The sequence below is a fragment of the Trichomycterus rosablanca genome, chromosome 3, assembly GCF_030014385.1.
Source record: "Trichomycterus rosablanca isolate fTriRos1 chromosome 3, fTriRos1.hap1, whole genome shotgun sequence".
Classification (NCBI taxonomy): Eukaryota; Metazoa; Chordata; class Actinopteri; order Siluriformes; family Trichomycteridae; genus Trichomycterus; species Trichomycterus rosablanca.
The window spans coordinates 37,403,237-37,420,667 of record NC_085990.1 but is presented as its reverse complement, the minus strand read 5'-3'; the positions used below and the strand labels follow the sequence as shown (position 1 = coordinate 37,420,667).

Here is a 17,431-nt window from a genome sequence, read left to right as displayed (position 1 = left end):
TTAAGGATGCTCTCTACTGGTCTCTGGGAGTGAAAATAAATAAAGGGAACATTAAATCACACATTGGATCTTGATAAACAAACAATTCAAGTTAAAACTTTTTACTGATATAAATATGATGCATAAATTGTTGGGAACAAAATGATGTAACGTCAAGACCAACCAAAAATTTTAACCTATTGAGTCCTGGATTCAAATCACACTGAAAAAGTAAAAAAAAAATCTGATCAAAGTAAAAAAAAATAATCACAGGCTGATCTTATTTGTAAGAATTTCATTATGGCAACTCATAACTCATAATGTGACTCGTGTGCCTGCTTGCACTCCTGACAATGTCTGAGCTACCTAAGAACAGTCAGAGTACCCACTGCCAAACCGGTCATGCTGGCTGATGTTGCAGACAGCATAACATTCACCATGGCATTTCCAGACTGTTTTACATATGCACCGTGTGAACCTGCTCTGATCTGTGAAGAGAACAAGGCACCCCTGGTGGACCTGCCAGTTCTGGTGTTCTCTAATGTATAACAATTAAGCTGCACGGTGCTGGGCTGTGAGCACAGTTCCCACTAGATGAAGTTAGACCCTCATGCCACCATCATAGAGTCTGTTTCTGGAAGTTTGGTCAGGAACATGCAATGCACTCCAGTAGCCTGCTGGAAGTCATTTTGTGGGGCTTTTGGCAGTGCTCCTCCTGTTCCTCCTCGCACAAAGGAGCAGACACTGCTCCTGCTGCTAGGTTGATACCTGTCTACGGCCCTGTTCAACTCTCCTCATGTAACTGTATGTGTCCTGGTATCTCCTCCATGGTCTTGAAACTGTGCTGGAAAAACAGCAAACCTTCTTTACTTGGTGGTAGCCTTGTGGGTAGAGCTATGGGTTACCAAGTGAAAGTCTGTATGTTTGAATCCCAGCTTTACCATTGCAGCCACTGTTGGGCCTTTGAGCAAGGCCCCCAAACCTCTCAGCTCCAGAGGTGCCGTACAGTAGTTTACATACACTGATCAGCCATAACATTAAAACCACCTTCAATGTAGTCCTGACCATTAAAGAGCTAACAAAGCATGCAGAGAAACAGATGGGCTACAGTAAGTAATTGTAGAACTACAAAGGGCTCCTATATGGTAAGTGAAGCTGATAAAATGGACAGTGAGTGTAGAAACAAGGAGGTGGTCATAATGTTATGCCTAACCGATGTATAGGTGCCCTTGATGTAGTGCCTTTGCACATAAATATTTGAATTGTACTGCACACGTGTACATGAATATATGACAAATAAAGCCATCTGCCCTAGACTATCCTTTTTCTTTTTGTGACAGCACAAATGGATGTGTGATGTAGAAAAAGGAATAATCTTTTGGAAACTCTTATACATTTTTTTTGCCTCTCTGGTCCAGCCCACTTTGTGTCTTGAATGATTGTTAATATTGCTGATGTTAATGTGAATAAAAAAATATTGTATTCATAAAAAAAACTAAAACAAAAAAAAAAAACAATAAAATGGTACATTTTATAATCATACATGGCCAGTGGTCATTAAAAAAGGGTGACTTCTAGATGCTTCCTCAAATACAATGCTGGCGTGAGCCAATTTTTTCGAAACAAATATCCAGTTTAGATTATAATGTGGTTCCATACAGTTATATAATCATTGAATTTATAGCAATTCTACAGCAAGTTCTGGGTTAAAGTCAGTTAAAGTCATTTGAATCTGACAAGGCAGTGACAGAACAAAAAGTAGTTCTTAGAGACTAGAACGTTATGCATGTCAAATGTTTTTATTACATGACACCAATAAGCTTTATACAGGGCTGCAGAAAGAGGTCTTGGTTATTGTATTATACTAAGATTAGAGCCAGTTACAAACAGCCTTCAAGCTGTCATAATTATTCACTCGCAGAGGCTGCTTCTCAAAGAAAACCCATGGTTATGTTCTCCAGACTGCTTGCCTTTAATGACTGTAATCTGTGCTGACTAGTTCAGAGGTTTTATATTATATTCACTCCTGCATGTGACTTCTGATGAAAAAGTAATGCTATTGCTGTGCTTAAATGGGTATTTTTGAGGCAATCACATGCTAATATATGCAAATAGTATGTAAATTATTCATAATGAAGCTCAGTGCTATTCTGTGAGAACCTTGTCTTCAGTATGTCTTCAAAAACCTATGTCTCTAATGCAGTCTTCAAGCAGAAATGGCTTTCCTATGTCTCGCTACTGTTTCGAGACAGTATTCTAAGTATTTTCTGCTAAGTAATTATACTGTTTGTTTGTTTATTAGGATTTTAACGTGATGTTTTACACTTTGGTTACATTCATGACAGAAACGGTAGTCACTCATTACACAAGATTCATCAGTTCACAAGTTTAATGTCAAACACAGCCATGGATAATTTTGTATCTCCAATTTACCTCACTTGCATGTTTTTGGACTGTGGGAGGAAACCGGAGCTCCCGAAGGAAACCCACACAGACCCACACGGGGAGAACATGCAAACTCTTAATCTACTCTAATCTCTTTTAATCTGCAAGGGTTGGGTGAGAATGATAGCAAACAGTACAAAACGCTAAGGCATACAGCTACAACTTGACAAGATAGGGAACGGTAACAAGATCTACGACTCAGGCAGGTTGCACGAAGCTCAGGGGACAGAATAAATGCTTTGCTTAGACTGCAACACTCATCACAGGAGAACAGTTAATGGACAGTCTAGGATTAGTGCAGACAGAGTCTGTCTGAAGATGCAGTTTGTGGAGCCTTTAGGGAGACCTTTCCTGAAATGCTTCTGCTTAGAAGACTTAGAAAACACTACACTTGGATCAGAAGGATTAAGCTCAGCTGTTCATATAAGAAACTCATTTTAATGTAAAACTGCATGTTTTATTAAATGTGCATTACATAATGAGTTCACCTTGTTTAACATGTTTAAATTGCTGTTTAATTTTTTTATCTATTTAGTGTTTACTCACCAAATATGAAGCCCTAAAAATGTATGTGCTTTTCTGATTTCCTCTCTCTTTCCCGATTTGTCACACTTAATGCTTTCAGATCCTCATATAAAATGTAATCCAAGTAAAGGCAAACAAAACGATGCCTATATCAGGGTTTTTCAAACTTTTTTTCAAACGACCCATATTTTGTCAATTTTTTTTACACGACCCAGGCAACCCAAACAATGCATCTTACTCTCTCTGTACAATCTGGTCCCACTGTGGCTTACAAAATGTAATATAAAGCCTCCACAAGCAGGCGTTTACCTACAAGTTTTTTTTTAAATTATTACTACTTTTCTCTGCAACCCATTTTTTTGTCTAATCACCCGTGTGGGTTAATCCACCTTTAGCAGCAACAACTACAAACATTTTCAATAATTGGATATCACTCTGTTACAGCAGTGCAGGATAAGTTTGGCCCACATTATAGCAGAATTGCATTAATTAAGCCGCAATGAGGGCTTTCGAGAAATAACCACCTATTTAAGGTCCTGCCACTGCATCTAAATAGGGTTCAAGTTGGTTACTTCATTTTCTTTCTTTAGAGCCCCTTAAAGGTAGACCCACATTTGTGATTCAAACTGTTATGTTGTATTACACATAAATCTGATCACTGGACACTCTCCTCAAGATTGAGCAGATGGTATGTTTCTGGCAATTATGGTAAGAAGTTCAGGCCCTACATAAGCAAAGCATACCTACACCATTACCACCACTATATTTGTTTGTTGGTAGGATGAAATCAAACCCATGTCTAACAAGAAGTTTCATTTTCTAATCATGAGTTTACAGAACAGTATTCCAAAGAACTGGGGATCATTAAGGGATTTGTTGGCACATGTAAAAATAAACCCTCATGTTATTTTAACTTTCCCATTAATGGCATTTTACCCAGTCTCCATTTAATTGTGGAATCGAACAGTTTACAGTAGATAAATCTCATGTTAGTCTGGGTTCTTTCCTAACCATAGACTTTTCAGGACTACTTAAATGGTTTGTTGTATATATTGTTTGAAGAACTAAAACAATTAAGTGTGGCATGCAAAAGTAGAAAGAAGAATTTTGTCTCAGTACTGTAGTACATTTTATAGGTGAACATTTATTGACTGCGGTTTAGTTTGTTTACTGTAGCTGTACAGTAATTATTACAGCTTGTTACCTTCAATGCACAATTTAACCATTTTGTGCCAAATACTGTACTGTGCAAAATGTGCACACACAGTACTGCTTGAACAGAAAAGAGCCTTACACAATGCATTGCCACAAAGTTAGAATATAATATTTAAAATGATTGATTTTATACATCTGTTTGCAATAAGCGTGGCTTGAATTCACTTGTACACATGAAGTCATTAATTGGAAGAAGTGTCCTTATACTTTTGCCCATATAGCGTAAAGCATGATATACTGTAGTTTTGGTGTTTAAAACAATAGGTTCCTCAACAGGTTTGCCTAGTATCAGATGTTGTACATGACAGAGTAAGTGCATCTCACAATTTTACATTCTAATGTTTCTGTATGAATAAAATCTCTCTGTCATGCTTCCTTTCACACAGAGAAATAATATAAAGCATTTCTGTATTTAATTTGAATGTCCTGACCAGCTGTCAGATGTCCATTACTATGTGGTTTGTGTATGTATTAATGTATAGCATTATTATTATTATAGTGTTTAGTTCTATTCTGCAATGAGAAATGAGTTGTTGAATAGTAAATGCAACATCTTACCTATGGTGTCCTGTGTATTTTGCACCTCTGATGTGGCCTACTCCCCTGCAACCAAGGGTTGGACACACTCCCGGTGTCATGGAGCTTTTGAGGTCAGAAGGACCTGCATTTGCTGCAACAAAGTCAAAGTATTACTTACGAAAATATCATAATTATTTAATATACTATACAGCATTATAAATTCAAACATTTGTTGAAGAAAAACAATCAAGTGGATGCTGTCTAAAATGTTAAATAATCCTTAAAAATACATAAGCAATAAATTACAAATAAAATAAATTAAATTATAACACATTTAACATTAAATTTCAGCAACTATAAAACATCAATTTTTAGCCCCTTAAGAAAACACAAAGATTCTTTTCTAAACTTTCTCTAAAATGCTTAAACTCGAAGTGTGTTTGTCACCTACATTTAACTACTGCAGTTTTAGAAGAGCATGTAATGTCACTGCAGCACTGATGGGCTAGTGTAATAGACTGCTGCACCATCAAAGTGCTCCTTAATAGAATACTTTATTTAAAACTAACTTTGTACTGCACCCACCTCTCCTTCTATTCACATGAAAATTTTTCAGCCTGTCCTCAAACCGGACAAGCACAACCTGCTAGCACTAAAATGCAAGTGAGGAGCAGAGTGGCAGATCTCATTTGAAAAATGAAACTGAGACAGAAGACAGAAAAGAAAGGGAAGAGAATTTAGGAATTTAAACTGTAAAAGACACCTTAAGCCATTTTTAATCAGTCTTGCATTAAACAATGAATTCCACTGTATTGTGGAATGTTGCATGCTTGTCTGCACAGTGAGATATTTTCAGGGTTGGTGTGGCGTAAGGTGGTGGTGCCAAAATCTATGACAGCACCCTTAATTGGTACTATAATCCACATTTCCAGACAAGTTGAGACATTTTGTTGAACAAAAGTTTAAAAAAAGACTTTTAATGCTTTGACCAAACTACTTATACATATACTACATACAGGGGTTGGACAAAATAACTGAAACACCTGTCATTTTAGTGTGGGAGGTTTCATGGCTAAATTGGACCAGTCTGGTGGCCAATCTTCATTAATTGCACATTACACCAGTAAGAGCAGAGTGTGAAGGTTCAACTAGCAGGGTAAGAGCACAGTTTTGCTCAAAATATTGCAATGCACACAACATTATGGGTGACATACCAGAGTTCAAAAGAGGACAAATTGTTGATGCACGTCTTGCTGGCGCATCTGTGACCAAGACAGCAAGTCTTTGTGATGTATCAAGAGCCACGGTATCCAGGGTAATGTCAGCATACCACCAAGAAGGACAAACCACATCCAACAGGATTAACTGTGGACGCAAGAGGAAGCTGTCTGAAAGGGATGTTCGGGTGCTAACCCGGATTGTATCCAAAAAACATAAAACCACGGCTGCCCAAATCACGGCAGAATTAAATGTGCACCTCAACTCTCCTGTTTCCACCAGAACTGTCCGTCGGGAGCTCCACAGGGTCAATATACACGGCCGGGCTGCTATAGCCAAAGCTATGATCACTCGTGCCAATGCCAAACGTCGGTTTCAATGGTGCAAGGAGCGCAAATCTTGGGCTGTGGACAATGTGAAACATGTATTGTTCTCTGATGAGTCCACCTTTACTGTTTTCCCCACATCCGGGAGAGTTACGGTGTGGAGAAGCCCCAAAGAAGCGTACCACCCAGACTGTTGCATGCCCAGAGTGAAGCATGGGGGTGGATCAGTGATGATTTGGGCTGCCATATCATGGCATTCCCTTGGCCCAATACTTGTGCTAGATGGGCGCGTCACTGCCAAGGACTACCGAACCATTCTGGAGGACCATGTGCATCCAATGGCGGTGCCGTGTATCAGGATGACAATGCACCAATACACACAGCAAGACTGGTGAAAGATTGGTTTGATGAACATGAAAGTGAAGTTGAACATCTCCCATGGCCTGCACAGTCACCAGATCTAAATATTATTGAGCCACTTTGGGGTGTTTTGGAGAAGCGAGTCAGGAAACGTTTTCCTCCACCAGCATCACGTAGTGACCTGGCCACTATCCTGCAAGAAGAATGGCTTAAAATCCCTCTGACCACTGTGTAGGACTTGTATATGTCATTTCCAAGACGAATTGACGCTGTATTGGCCGCAAAAGGAGGCCCTACACCATACTAATAAATTATTGTGGTCTAAAACCAGGTGTTTCAGTTATTTTGTCCAACCCCTGTATATATATATATATATATATATATATATACAGTGTATCACAAAAGTGAGTACACCCTTCACATTTCTGCAGATATTTAAGTATATCTTTTCATGGGACAACACTGACAAAATGACACTTTGACACAATGAAAAGTAGTCTTTGTGCAGCTTATATAACAGTGTAAATTTATTCTTCCCTCAAAATAACTCAATATACAGCCATTAATGTCTAAACCACTGGCAAAAAAAGTGAGTACACCCCTTAGTGAAAGTTCCTGAAGTGTCAATATTTTGTGTGGCTACCATTATTTCCCAGAACTGCCTTAACTCTCCTGGGCATGGAGTTTACCAGAGCTTCACAGGTTGCCACTGGAATGCTTTTTCACTCCTCCATGACGACATCACGGAGCTGGCGGATATTCGAGACTTTGCGCTCCTCCACCTTCCGCTTGAGGATGCCCCAAAGATGTTCTATTGGGTTTAGGTCTGGAGACATGCTTGGCCAGTCCATCACCTTTACCCTCAGCCTCTTCAATAAAGCAGTGGTCGTCTTAGAGGTGTGTTTGGGGTCATTATCATGCTGGAACACTGCCCTGCGACCCAGTTTCCGGAGGGAGGGGATCATGCTCTGCTTCAGTATTTCACAGTACATATTGGAGTTGGTGTCCCTCAATGAAATGTAACTCCCCAACACCTGCTGCACTCATGCAGCCCCAGACCATGGCATTCCCACCACCATGCTTGACTGTAGGCATGACACACTTATCTTTGTACTCCTCACCTGATTGCCGCCACACATGCTTGAGACCATCTGAACCAAACAAATTAATCTTGGTCTCATCAGACCATAGGACATGGTTCCAGTAATCCATGTCCTTTGTTGACATGTCTTCAGCAAACTGTTTGCGGGCTTTCTTGTGTAGAGACTTCAGAAGAGGCTTCCTTCTGGGGTGACAGCCATGCAGACCGATTTGATGTAGTGTGCGGCGTATGGTCTGAGCACTGACAGGCTGACCCCCCACCTTTTCAATCTCTGCAGCAATGCTGACAGCACTCCTGCGCCTAGCTTTCAAAGACAGCAGTTGGATGTGACGCTGAGCACGTGCACTCAGCTTCTTTGGACGACCAACGCAAGGTCTGTTCTGAGTGGAATCTGCTCTTTTAAAACGCTGGATGATCTTGGCCACTGTGCTGCAGCTCAGTTTCAGGGTGTTGGCAATCTTCTTGTAGCCTTGGACATCTTCATGTAGCGCAACAATTCGTCTTTTAAGATCCTCAGAGAGTTCTTTGCCATGAGGTGCCATGTTGGAACTTTCAGTGACCAGTATGAGAGAGTGTGAGAGCTGTACTACTAAATTGAACACAACTGCTCCCTATGCACACCTGAGACCTAGTAACACTAACAAATCACATGACATTTTGGAGGGAAAATGACAAGCAGTGCTCAATTTGGACATTTAGGGGTGCAGTCTCTTAGGGGTGTACTCACTTTTGTTGCCGGTGGTTTAGACATTAATGGCTGTATATTGAGTTATTTTGAGGGAAGAATAAATTTACACTGTTATATAAGCTGCACACAGACTACTTTTCATTGTGTCAAAGTGTCATTTTGTCAGTGTTGTCCCATGAAAAGATATACTTAAATATCTGCAGAAATGTGAGGGGTGTACTCATTTTTGTGATACACTGTATATATATATATATATATATATATATATATATATATATATATATAAACAGATCAAACTATGATGCCTGCAACACTAAAAAAAAAAAAAAAACATTGGGACAGAATTGAGGCATATTTACCATATATACAACATATTTGAGGTTGTATTTTCTAATGCAGTGGACTGTTTCAACTGACAATGGTTTTCCGAAGTAACAACAAGCTCATGTGGCTATATATATCAAAGCAGAATGTGGCATTTCAACGCAATGCTATATAAGGGCTTGAAGGTCATGCACACTGACTGTAATTTATCTGGATTACCTGAATCTTTTCACAATATTGTGTAAGGTACATAAAAAAACCTAAATTATTTGCAATTTTGCATTGACAAATGTTCTTTTTGAACTGACAGACAATTCTCCCAAAAAGTCACATATTAATGAGCCACAACCCATATTTGATTGTAAAAACTTTGGTGGATCCTACTTTTAAGACTAATTATGATTCCCAATTATGGGATTATTATGAGATGGTTTCAAAACAATTTAACTTTAATATTTTATAAACTCTTTACTCTTCACACAAAATTCTCATTCTTTGAGTGTGTTGCAGGCATCAAATTCAAAATGTGGTTATATTTACAAAATTACAAAACATTACTATTAAGTCTTTTTTTTGTACTTTTGTCAGTTAAAGGTTGAATAAAATTAATTAGATTTTACTAAATGTCCCAACTATCTAAAAAGTAGATCATAAAGCATTAAACTATGACACCGTTTCTTTTGTCACATAACTTGCTTGTTAAGAGACATCCTGGTTGCTGTAAGGACATCAGTATTAAATCAATATCTGTTAAGGCTTTGATTTAATGAAAAATGGATTGTGACATCCACAATGTAATCCTAATTTACTATTGACAAAAAAAAAAAAAAAAAACACAGGAGCACAAATGATGCTCCTTTATGTCAAAAGTTGTTGTTTTTTCTGAACTGTAAGAACTGTGCTGTTCTTTTCTAAGGTTCTAGATCTCTTAAATTTTTCCCTTATGTAAAGCACTTTGAATTGCCACTGTGTATGAAAGGTGCTATACAAATAAACTTGCCCGGCCTTATTTTAGGTAATACATTATATATTATATGGATGAATGTATGTGCATCTTTTGGCATTCATTTGGTGTTGGACCCCTCCTTGCAGCTATAAAAAAAAAAACTTTACTCCTTTAGAAATTATTGTTAAATCAGTAATGCCACTATTGGTGATATTTTGCCATTCTTAATATGCCACATGCCATTTTACCATTTGGTTTGGAATGCAGGCATTAAGGTTAAAGAGAGGACAGCAAAATGAAACATAATAGCCTGTCACAATTGTCTTGTCACAAAAGGCAAAAAACATAATAATGGAGAGTTAAAGCTTAGCAAGCAGTATTACTTGGCACTTGTCTTTCATATCTGTTTTTTATTTACTCCAAATTTACTTTTTCAAGAATGTTAGTTTACATTTATTTGTGTAACATGTACTTAACATACCTACTTTTGGGACTTCATATATACAATTTGAACGCAAATGTATGTTTTTATGTTCTTTGCAATTTATGTAATTTTGTTTTGTAGGCAACTCACAACTATCCCACTCACTAAACATACCAGTCAAAAATTTTGGTTTAAGAGTAAAACTGGACTTATGATGAAATTGTGTATATTTATATATCAATACTCATTGTTTACATACAGTAGTGTTCAAAAAAATAGCAGTCCAACACCATTAACCTGATAAATCACTGTTTTTAGTAAAAATGCTATTTCTACATAGCAAAAAATTTACTTGAAAGTGTAGTAGAGTATTGAAAACAAAACAAACCCAACAATTAGGACATGCATGCCACTCATTCTGAGTAATCGAAGCATTGATTAAAAGGGGGTTGTTCAAAATAATAGCAGTGAGGATTTCAATTGGTGAAGTCATTCATTCTGCAGAAGAACGGGTGTAAATTCTGGCCCTTATTTAAGGTAGGAGGGGGGCAAATGTTGCACAGGTTGGTCACAGCGCATTTCCTTATGAATACTGGGTAAAATGGGTTGTTCCAGACATTAATCTGATGAACAGCGTACTTTGATTAAAAAGTTGATTGTAGAGGGAAAAAACATACAGAGAAGTGCAGCATATTATTGGCTGCTCATCTAAAATGATCTCAAATGTCTTGAAGTGACAACCAACACCTGAAAGATGTGGAAGGAAGTGTGGAACTACTGTTCGAAAGGATCGAAGAATAGCCAAAATGGCAAATACTCAGCCACTGATCACCTCCAGAAAGATGAAGGAACATCTGAAGTTATCAGTGAGTACAGAAGATGATTAAGTGAAGCCAATTTACCAGCAAGAACTCCTTGCAAAGTCCCGTTGTTAAGAAAAAGACGTCCTGAATGGGTTCAAATTTGTCAAGGAACACAAAGAGAAATGGCTCAACATTTTGTGGACTGGTGAAAGCAAAATTGTTCTTTTTAGGTCTAGTGGCCGTAGACAGTATGTCAGATGACCCCTGAGCACTGAATTCAAGCCAAAGTTCACTGTGAAGACAGTAAAGCATGGTGGTACAAAATGATGATATGGGGATGTTTCTCATACCATGGTGTTACGCCTATTTATCACATAAGAGGGATCATGGATCAGTTTAAATATATCAGAATACTTGAGGAGATCATGTTGCCCTATGTCAAAGAAGAAATGTCCTTAAAATGGGTGTTTCAACATGACAATGACCCAAAACATCTTGGTTACAGACAAACAAGATTGAGGTAATAGAGTGACCAGCCCAATCCCCTGACCTCAATCCCATAGAGAACTTGTGGGCTGACATCTGAAACACGTTTTTTTGAGGCAAAACCCAAAATTGCAGAAGAACTGTGGAATGTAGTCTAATCATCCTGGACTGGAATACCTGTTCAGAGGTGCCAGAGGTTGGTTGACTCCATGCAACACAGATCTCGGAAACAATTGTTTTGCCACTAAATATTAGTTCAGTAATTTAAAGTAAAGTGAAACCTTAAACATTTTCAGTTTAGAGATAATTTTTTTGAGTTTTTAAAGAAAAATGCTGCACTGCTATTTTTTTGAACAGCCTAATATTCATTTTTCTTAACTTTCTGTAAAGGATGAACACAAACTGGCTACATTTTGTTAATGTTTTGATTTAGAATTGAAAGTGCAGTATTTTCAGTGCATTTGCATTTATGGAAATAAAAGTTATTATAATGAATTTGTGCTTTATTCGCTTTTTTAAAATCACTGCTATTTTTTTGAACACTACTGTATGTGCTTTTTTTAATGACGACGTTTAAAAGTCCCTAGAACTACAGAAATTTTTGTTTCACACACAGTTTTATTTTTGGAAGGGTTTTGTAATTATCTGAAGAGCTGAATAAGGTGTTCTTAATAAAGCATAATTCTGAACTCTGCAGTGCAGGGGCGGATGAATTCACTGGTGTAAAGCCTTACTGCAGATCATTACTTCATCAGTTTATTTAAATAAAGAAATCACTACAAATAGATGCACAGGTTCAGCTTGTGGTCACTGTTGCACATACAATGTACGTAAAAACTATTTAGCCACTTTTGTTTTTGTTCTTTAATACACCATCAGTGCAAATAACAGCCTTATTTAACACACGTTATCAAGGGTTGGTAAGATAGAGTAACTATAGAACTTTTTTCGATGCAACGAGACGCTGCTCCCTCCTAGTGGTGATTGGAGACAATAACACCCGAAGAGTGTTGGAAATTTAATTGCTCTTGTAGCGATCTCTAATTATTCATTCTTTCTGTGCGGCCCGGTAATAAATGACCCACAGACTGGTACCGGTCCACAGCCCGGTGGTTGGGGACCACTGCTATAAACCATCCGGGTGCCTACACAGACATAACTGGATGTCTGTTGAAACCTGAGGGTCAAAGGGATTTCTTAATACTGATGCAACTGCAGCTCTGCTGGCTGGTTAAAGGCACCTGCACAGAGATGGTGAGTAATGGAGAGCAGAGCGTGACTGACTACACAATAATGCATTTGTGTGAAACCATCTCTGGTAGGTAAAAAGAAGTGTTGGCAAGTGCACAAGTTTCAGAGGGGGCTTGAATATTTGTGTCCACAGATGAGCAGAGTGAATGCAATGCAGCAGATGTATTAAATAAATCAAGAAGATTCTTTAAACATTGCCCAATATCAGAGTGAGAAAAGACAGGAAGAACTGAGTAGATTAAGAGACAAATGTGTTGTGTAAAAGAAAAGTGTTGACAAAGAAGTTATGTAATATTTACATTACATTCATAAATGAAAGTTGCAACAAGTGTCATCCAAATGTTTGTCACCAATTATACCATTGCCGTTATTAATTAAACACGTCTTTATTAAATCTATTTAAACTTTGCACTTAACTCTATTAGTCTATTCAGTACAAACTCTATTAGTCTATTCAGTACATGGTGTAGAAGTCTTTGATAAAATACAGATGCATGCATACTTACTCGGTGGAGGTTCCAAAGGATGACCCGTCCTTCCACACCAGCCAACGGGATGAAGATCCGGCAGGTCCGAGTCCACCCAGAAATCAAATTTAGAGTGCCAGCCATCAAAGTGCACCTGTTATCATAAAGTCATTGTTGTTTTTGCAAAACTAATAAAGTTTAGCATTTAAACAATCTGCCTTAAAATTGCTTGATACGTTAGCTTTGTTTTAGGTTAGCAGCCTTCTTTATGTTGCAGGAACTATTTTGCCGAGCACATTTTAACACAGTATATTTAATATACACTTTAATAGACACTATAATGTTCACTATTATATTTACTGTTGTCCAGCAGAAAAAAATATTAATGAGTCTTTTTTAAAGAGGGTGACATTAGTTAGTTAGCAAGCTGTTAGTTAGTAAGCAACCTAGTTAGTAGCTAATTTATTCATTCATTGGTAAGTTAATTAAAGATTTTAACACCAAGGATGAGTCATAGTCTATTTTCCTGGCAGGAATAGTTTTAGTGCATACAGTCATGGGGAGTTGTGAGATTTATGGGGGGTTTCAGTCATGTGGGGTTTAGTTCTGTTATTGATAGGAATTTGTGGAATGTTTAGTTTTAGGTTTTACTAAAAATGCCTTTTACAGTTGGTGCAATACAAGGTCAGGACCTTTCGTGCTGATATATCATACATTCTCTTAGTAAGTGTTTGACTGTAAGTGAACTTTGGTCAGTTTCACAGTGTTGTTTAACCTCCCCATTTGGGGAGGTGGGGCGGGGGGCTTGGGAGCTACCCCCTTTGCATGTCCAATACAACATCTAGAATCTTGAAAACTTGGTCCCACCAACTTATAAACTGGTATCTTTCACTACCAGTGAGGCCACAGTGGCCTGGGATCCCGCAAAGGGCTACATCATAGTTCATACTTGTTGTAGACCGATAATTATGGTGAAATGCTCAGACGTGGGCCACTTAGGATTTGGAGTCTGTGCATATTAACGCTCTTTGCTGCTGTGTGCTCTTAGCGTGTTTGAGGGCCAGTAGTAAAGCGCAGCCCTCAGCCGTAAATACTGTGCTATGCCTTGGGAGGGTAATTTCTTTAGTTTGTCTAGCTATCATAGCTGTTGATATATGAAGGCCTGTTTTGGAGTCGTATGTATAGGTTGGTAGGTGCCAGGAGAACCTTTTCTTGATGTCAGTCAACTTTTGTATGAAGGTTACCACATTTTGATCATGATACAAGTCCATAGTAGTGCTTAGTTTCCTGATTTCGCAAAGTGGGATGATGTTGGGTTACATGTCAGTACAGTGATGCAATTGATTTCACAGCACATGATTTATAAACACAGCAAAGACACAATGTTTGAAACAGTGTAATTCAAAGCTGGGGGATTCATCTCTCAGTTGTAATTTCGAAGGCTCATGCCAAGTTCAGTGTGAGTGGTAGATTTGCTGGCAACTGAAAAGCTCTCTCATCTCATACAAGGTGTACAATTTTCAAATCCAATTATGTTACATAGCTGACAATTGTCACTGCAAGTTTAGTCAACTTAAGCTGATACTGATTATTAAATGCAGGTTAATTTGCTTCTTGCATTAAGAAGATCTGTGGCAGCAGATCTGAGACTGCTCAAACAAGGTAATTCAAAACGTGAGTCATGCGAGGTGACATTGCAGTTTTCCTGCCGTGTTAATGATAGTGTGAAATGACAAAATAAAACAAAGTTCTATTAACAGTGAAACCCTAGCAACAATTACTAAGTGCAGATCGAACTCAGCATTTAGCATCCCAGAGTATACTAAATCCTAATTGCTGCTTTAACATTTAAAAGTATGCACAAATTGACCATTACTTACATTTAATGCTACTAATGTTTTGGCATAAACATGCCCCACTAAAAAAACAACGTAATAAAATGGAATTACCACAGAAGTGCTAAAATAACACATTTTTATAATCTCGTTACAACTTCAGGCTCTTCCAGCTCATTTTAAGTGCCTGATTAAAATTAATTGTTGTTTTTAAATGACAAGATAAAAATCACTGCAGTCAGTTAGCTTGTTTGGTCTAAATTAAAGCCCTACCTAATAGCCTGTAATTGATCTTGCATTTAGAGTTAATAAAACTAGAGTAATGATTTCATAAATTTTACCAGAAGGCAGGGGGCAAAGGAGACCTAATGTGCAGCAAAAACCTCTCTCAGCTGGCTGCGTCACTGTGCAGTAAAATAACACAGTATTGACAGACAGGATTGGAATTTATTGAGATGCAGTAATACAGGCATTGTCATTTGGAGACATGAAATGCTAAAAAAAAACCAGCAAAAGAAGAAAGCAGGTTCCGGAAATCTTTACTGTTTCATTTCAACTAAGGTGACTTAGGGTGACTAAAATCATATTGAAGAGCTATGAAAGCAGGACAAGCAATCTGAGGAAACTTTCTATCTATAATGCAAACAGCTCACTAGTCACAATGCAGTGATTCAAATTTAGAGTTGAATACAACAGTTCAGGGGTTTAGGAAACAGTAAGAATTAGTTTCTCTGTGCCATGTCTGTGCATTACTTCTGTCTGTTTTAAAAATCAGTATCCCATTAAAAAGATAAGCAGCAAATTGGGTCAATCAGATTGAACTTTAAGTGCAGAGGCAAGCAGTAAAAACCTTACGTTAAAGCAACAACTGCCTCGGTTTTGGTGTATGTAGCCTGTGGTGTTGTTTTCTGTTCACCTTGACTCTGTAGTCTTCGGAATCAACGACGGTGGCTACTCTTATCAGCATGGGGTTTCGTCTGTCCACTGCCTCTATCTTCATGTTGATCTGAAATTCATGTGGAGGTCTCTGAAGAAAGATAGCATTGTTAGCTACGCTTTGTGTTAGGTGGATCAATATATCTGCACTGGTAATTTGCTGTTTACAACTACAAACTGTTGTTATAGAGCCGAAAGTTCAGTTTAATTAGGGAGTCATTTAAAATGCATACAGCTTTTAGGTCTTTTTTACTGTTCAAGTTCAGACGCTGCAGTCGATTACACATTGAACAAAATGACAGAGCACTGAAATAGCGAGGAATAAATCCTTACTCACGCAGGTACAAACAACATCTATCTGTTTCGCATATACAAAGATATGTGATATGACTATCTCAATATAAGCAAACAAAGTCAAGCAAATCCACTCAACCACACAGATCTAAGCAAGCACAAGTATGTATAAACAAACGTAGTTGTTTATATTCGTCATCTATTGTATCTTTTCTTGCTACATATTCAAACTGCTGTTTTGCAGGAATGTGACTTATTATCTGCTCACCATGCAAAAATCTTGGCTTGGAACCGCAGTAGCGCCATTGTCTTCTAAGTACTCCTCCCATATAAAATGTTCTGGTTTGGGGTGTCCTTGAACAGAAGCCAAAAACATCTGATTAGAAAAAGGCATCACACATGCTGCCAGGCTCATTTCCTTGGCAAGGAAGCTTGTATCCTCATGTGACAAAGGCATGTGGCTGAGTAAGTTAATAATGGCTTTGAGCTCTTGCTCTTGAGAAGCTTTGCCTAAGAATTGTTATTTATTAGAAATGTCATAGAAAACTTAACATACAATGCTGAAAAAAACACCATCATTGATCTACACAAAGCTGCAAAGCTTCAATTCTAAAAAGGCAATATGTCTTGGTGACTGTTCTGCTCTAACCAGAGATTAAGTAAGGAAAATGGGTCATTTAGACACCACTATTAAAGCAAATCCGGAGAGATTATTTACATACTGTAAAATATGATTTTTATATGCACACATACACACTGAAAAAATGAAGTAGATTCTGTATCGAGGTCAGCTTATACACTTCTCATACTCTTCAGACTATTCAGGCTCAGTGGTATTAAGATATGCTCCTGTCTGCTCTAGGTTTAACCTGGATAAGGCCATATTTTCCCCAGAACATTTCCAAATCAGTGCAAAGGTTCAAAAGTTCTGCAAAGCTCCTGCTCTGACACCTGTAATTAAATCTGACATGTCTCAAAATGCTGGAGGGAAAATAAGTAAAATTGTAGGCAGACAGTTTCCCCCAATGCAACTACAGGTAATATATAATAGAAATACTGAAAATGGGAACAGTAGTAAACCAAATCTACACGTCTGGGCCTTTTTGTAATCCTACAAGCCTTCACAACTTGTTCACAAAATCAAGAAAACAATTAAGAATGTTAAATAAATAAATTAAATTAATTTATTTAATATGTGACATGCCTATGTTAGTGGTTATTAGAATAGACAAACCTTGTAAAACCAAAATTCAGTTACCCAGCAAACTTAATTGCAAGAAAAGGAAAA

General features: G+C 37.8%; 1 protein-coding gene across 2 annotated transcripts in view; it reads right to left on the bottom strand.

Annotated features, from left to right (window-relative positions):
* The window catches only part of LOC134309859 (lethal(3)malignant brain tumor-like protein 4), a 113,651-nt gene that overhangs the window by 48,831 nt on the left and 47,389 nt on the right, over positions 1–17,431 (bottom strand). For both annotated transcript variants that reach the window (XM_062991242.1, XM_062991243.1), the window contains exons 11-14: positions 16,412–16,497; positions 15,830–15,940; positions 13,118–13,232; positions 4,723–4,834 (exon numbers count right to left, since the gene is read on the bottom strand). In XM_062991242.1, coding sequence (XP_062847312.1) covers positions 4,723–4,834; positions 13,118–13,232; positions 15,830–15,940; positions 16,412–16,497 — 424 coding nt within the window. The remainder of the gene's footprint in view (positions 1–4,722; positions 4,835–13,117; positions 13,233–15,829; positions 15,941–16,411; positions 16,498–17,431) is intronic.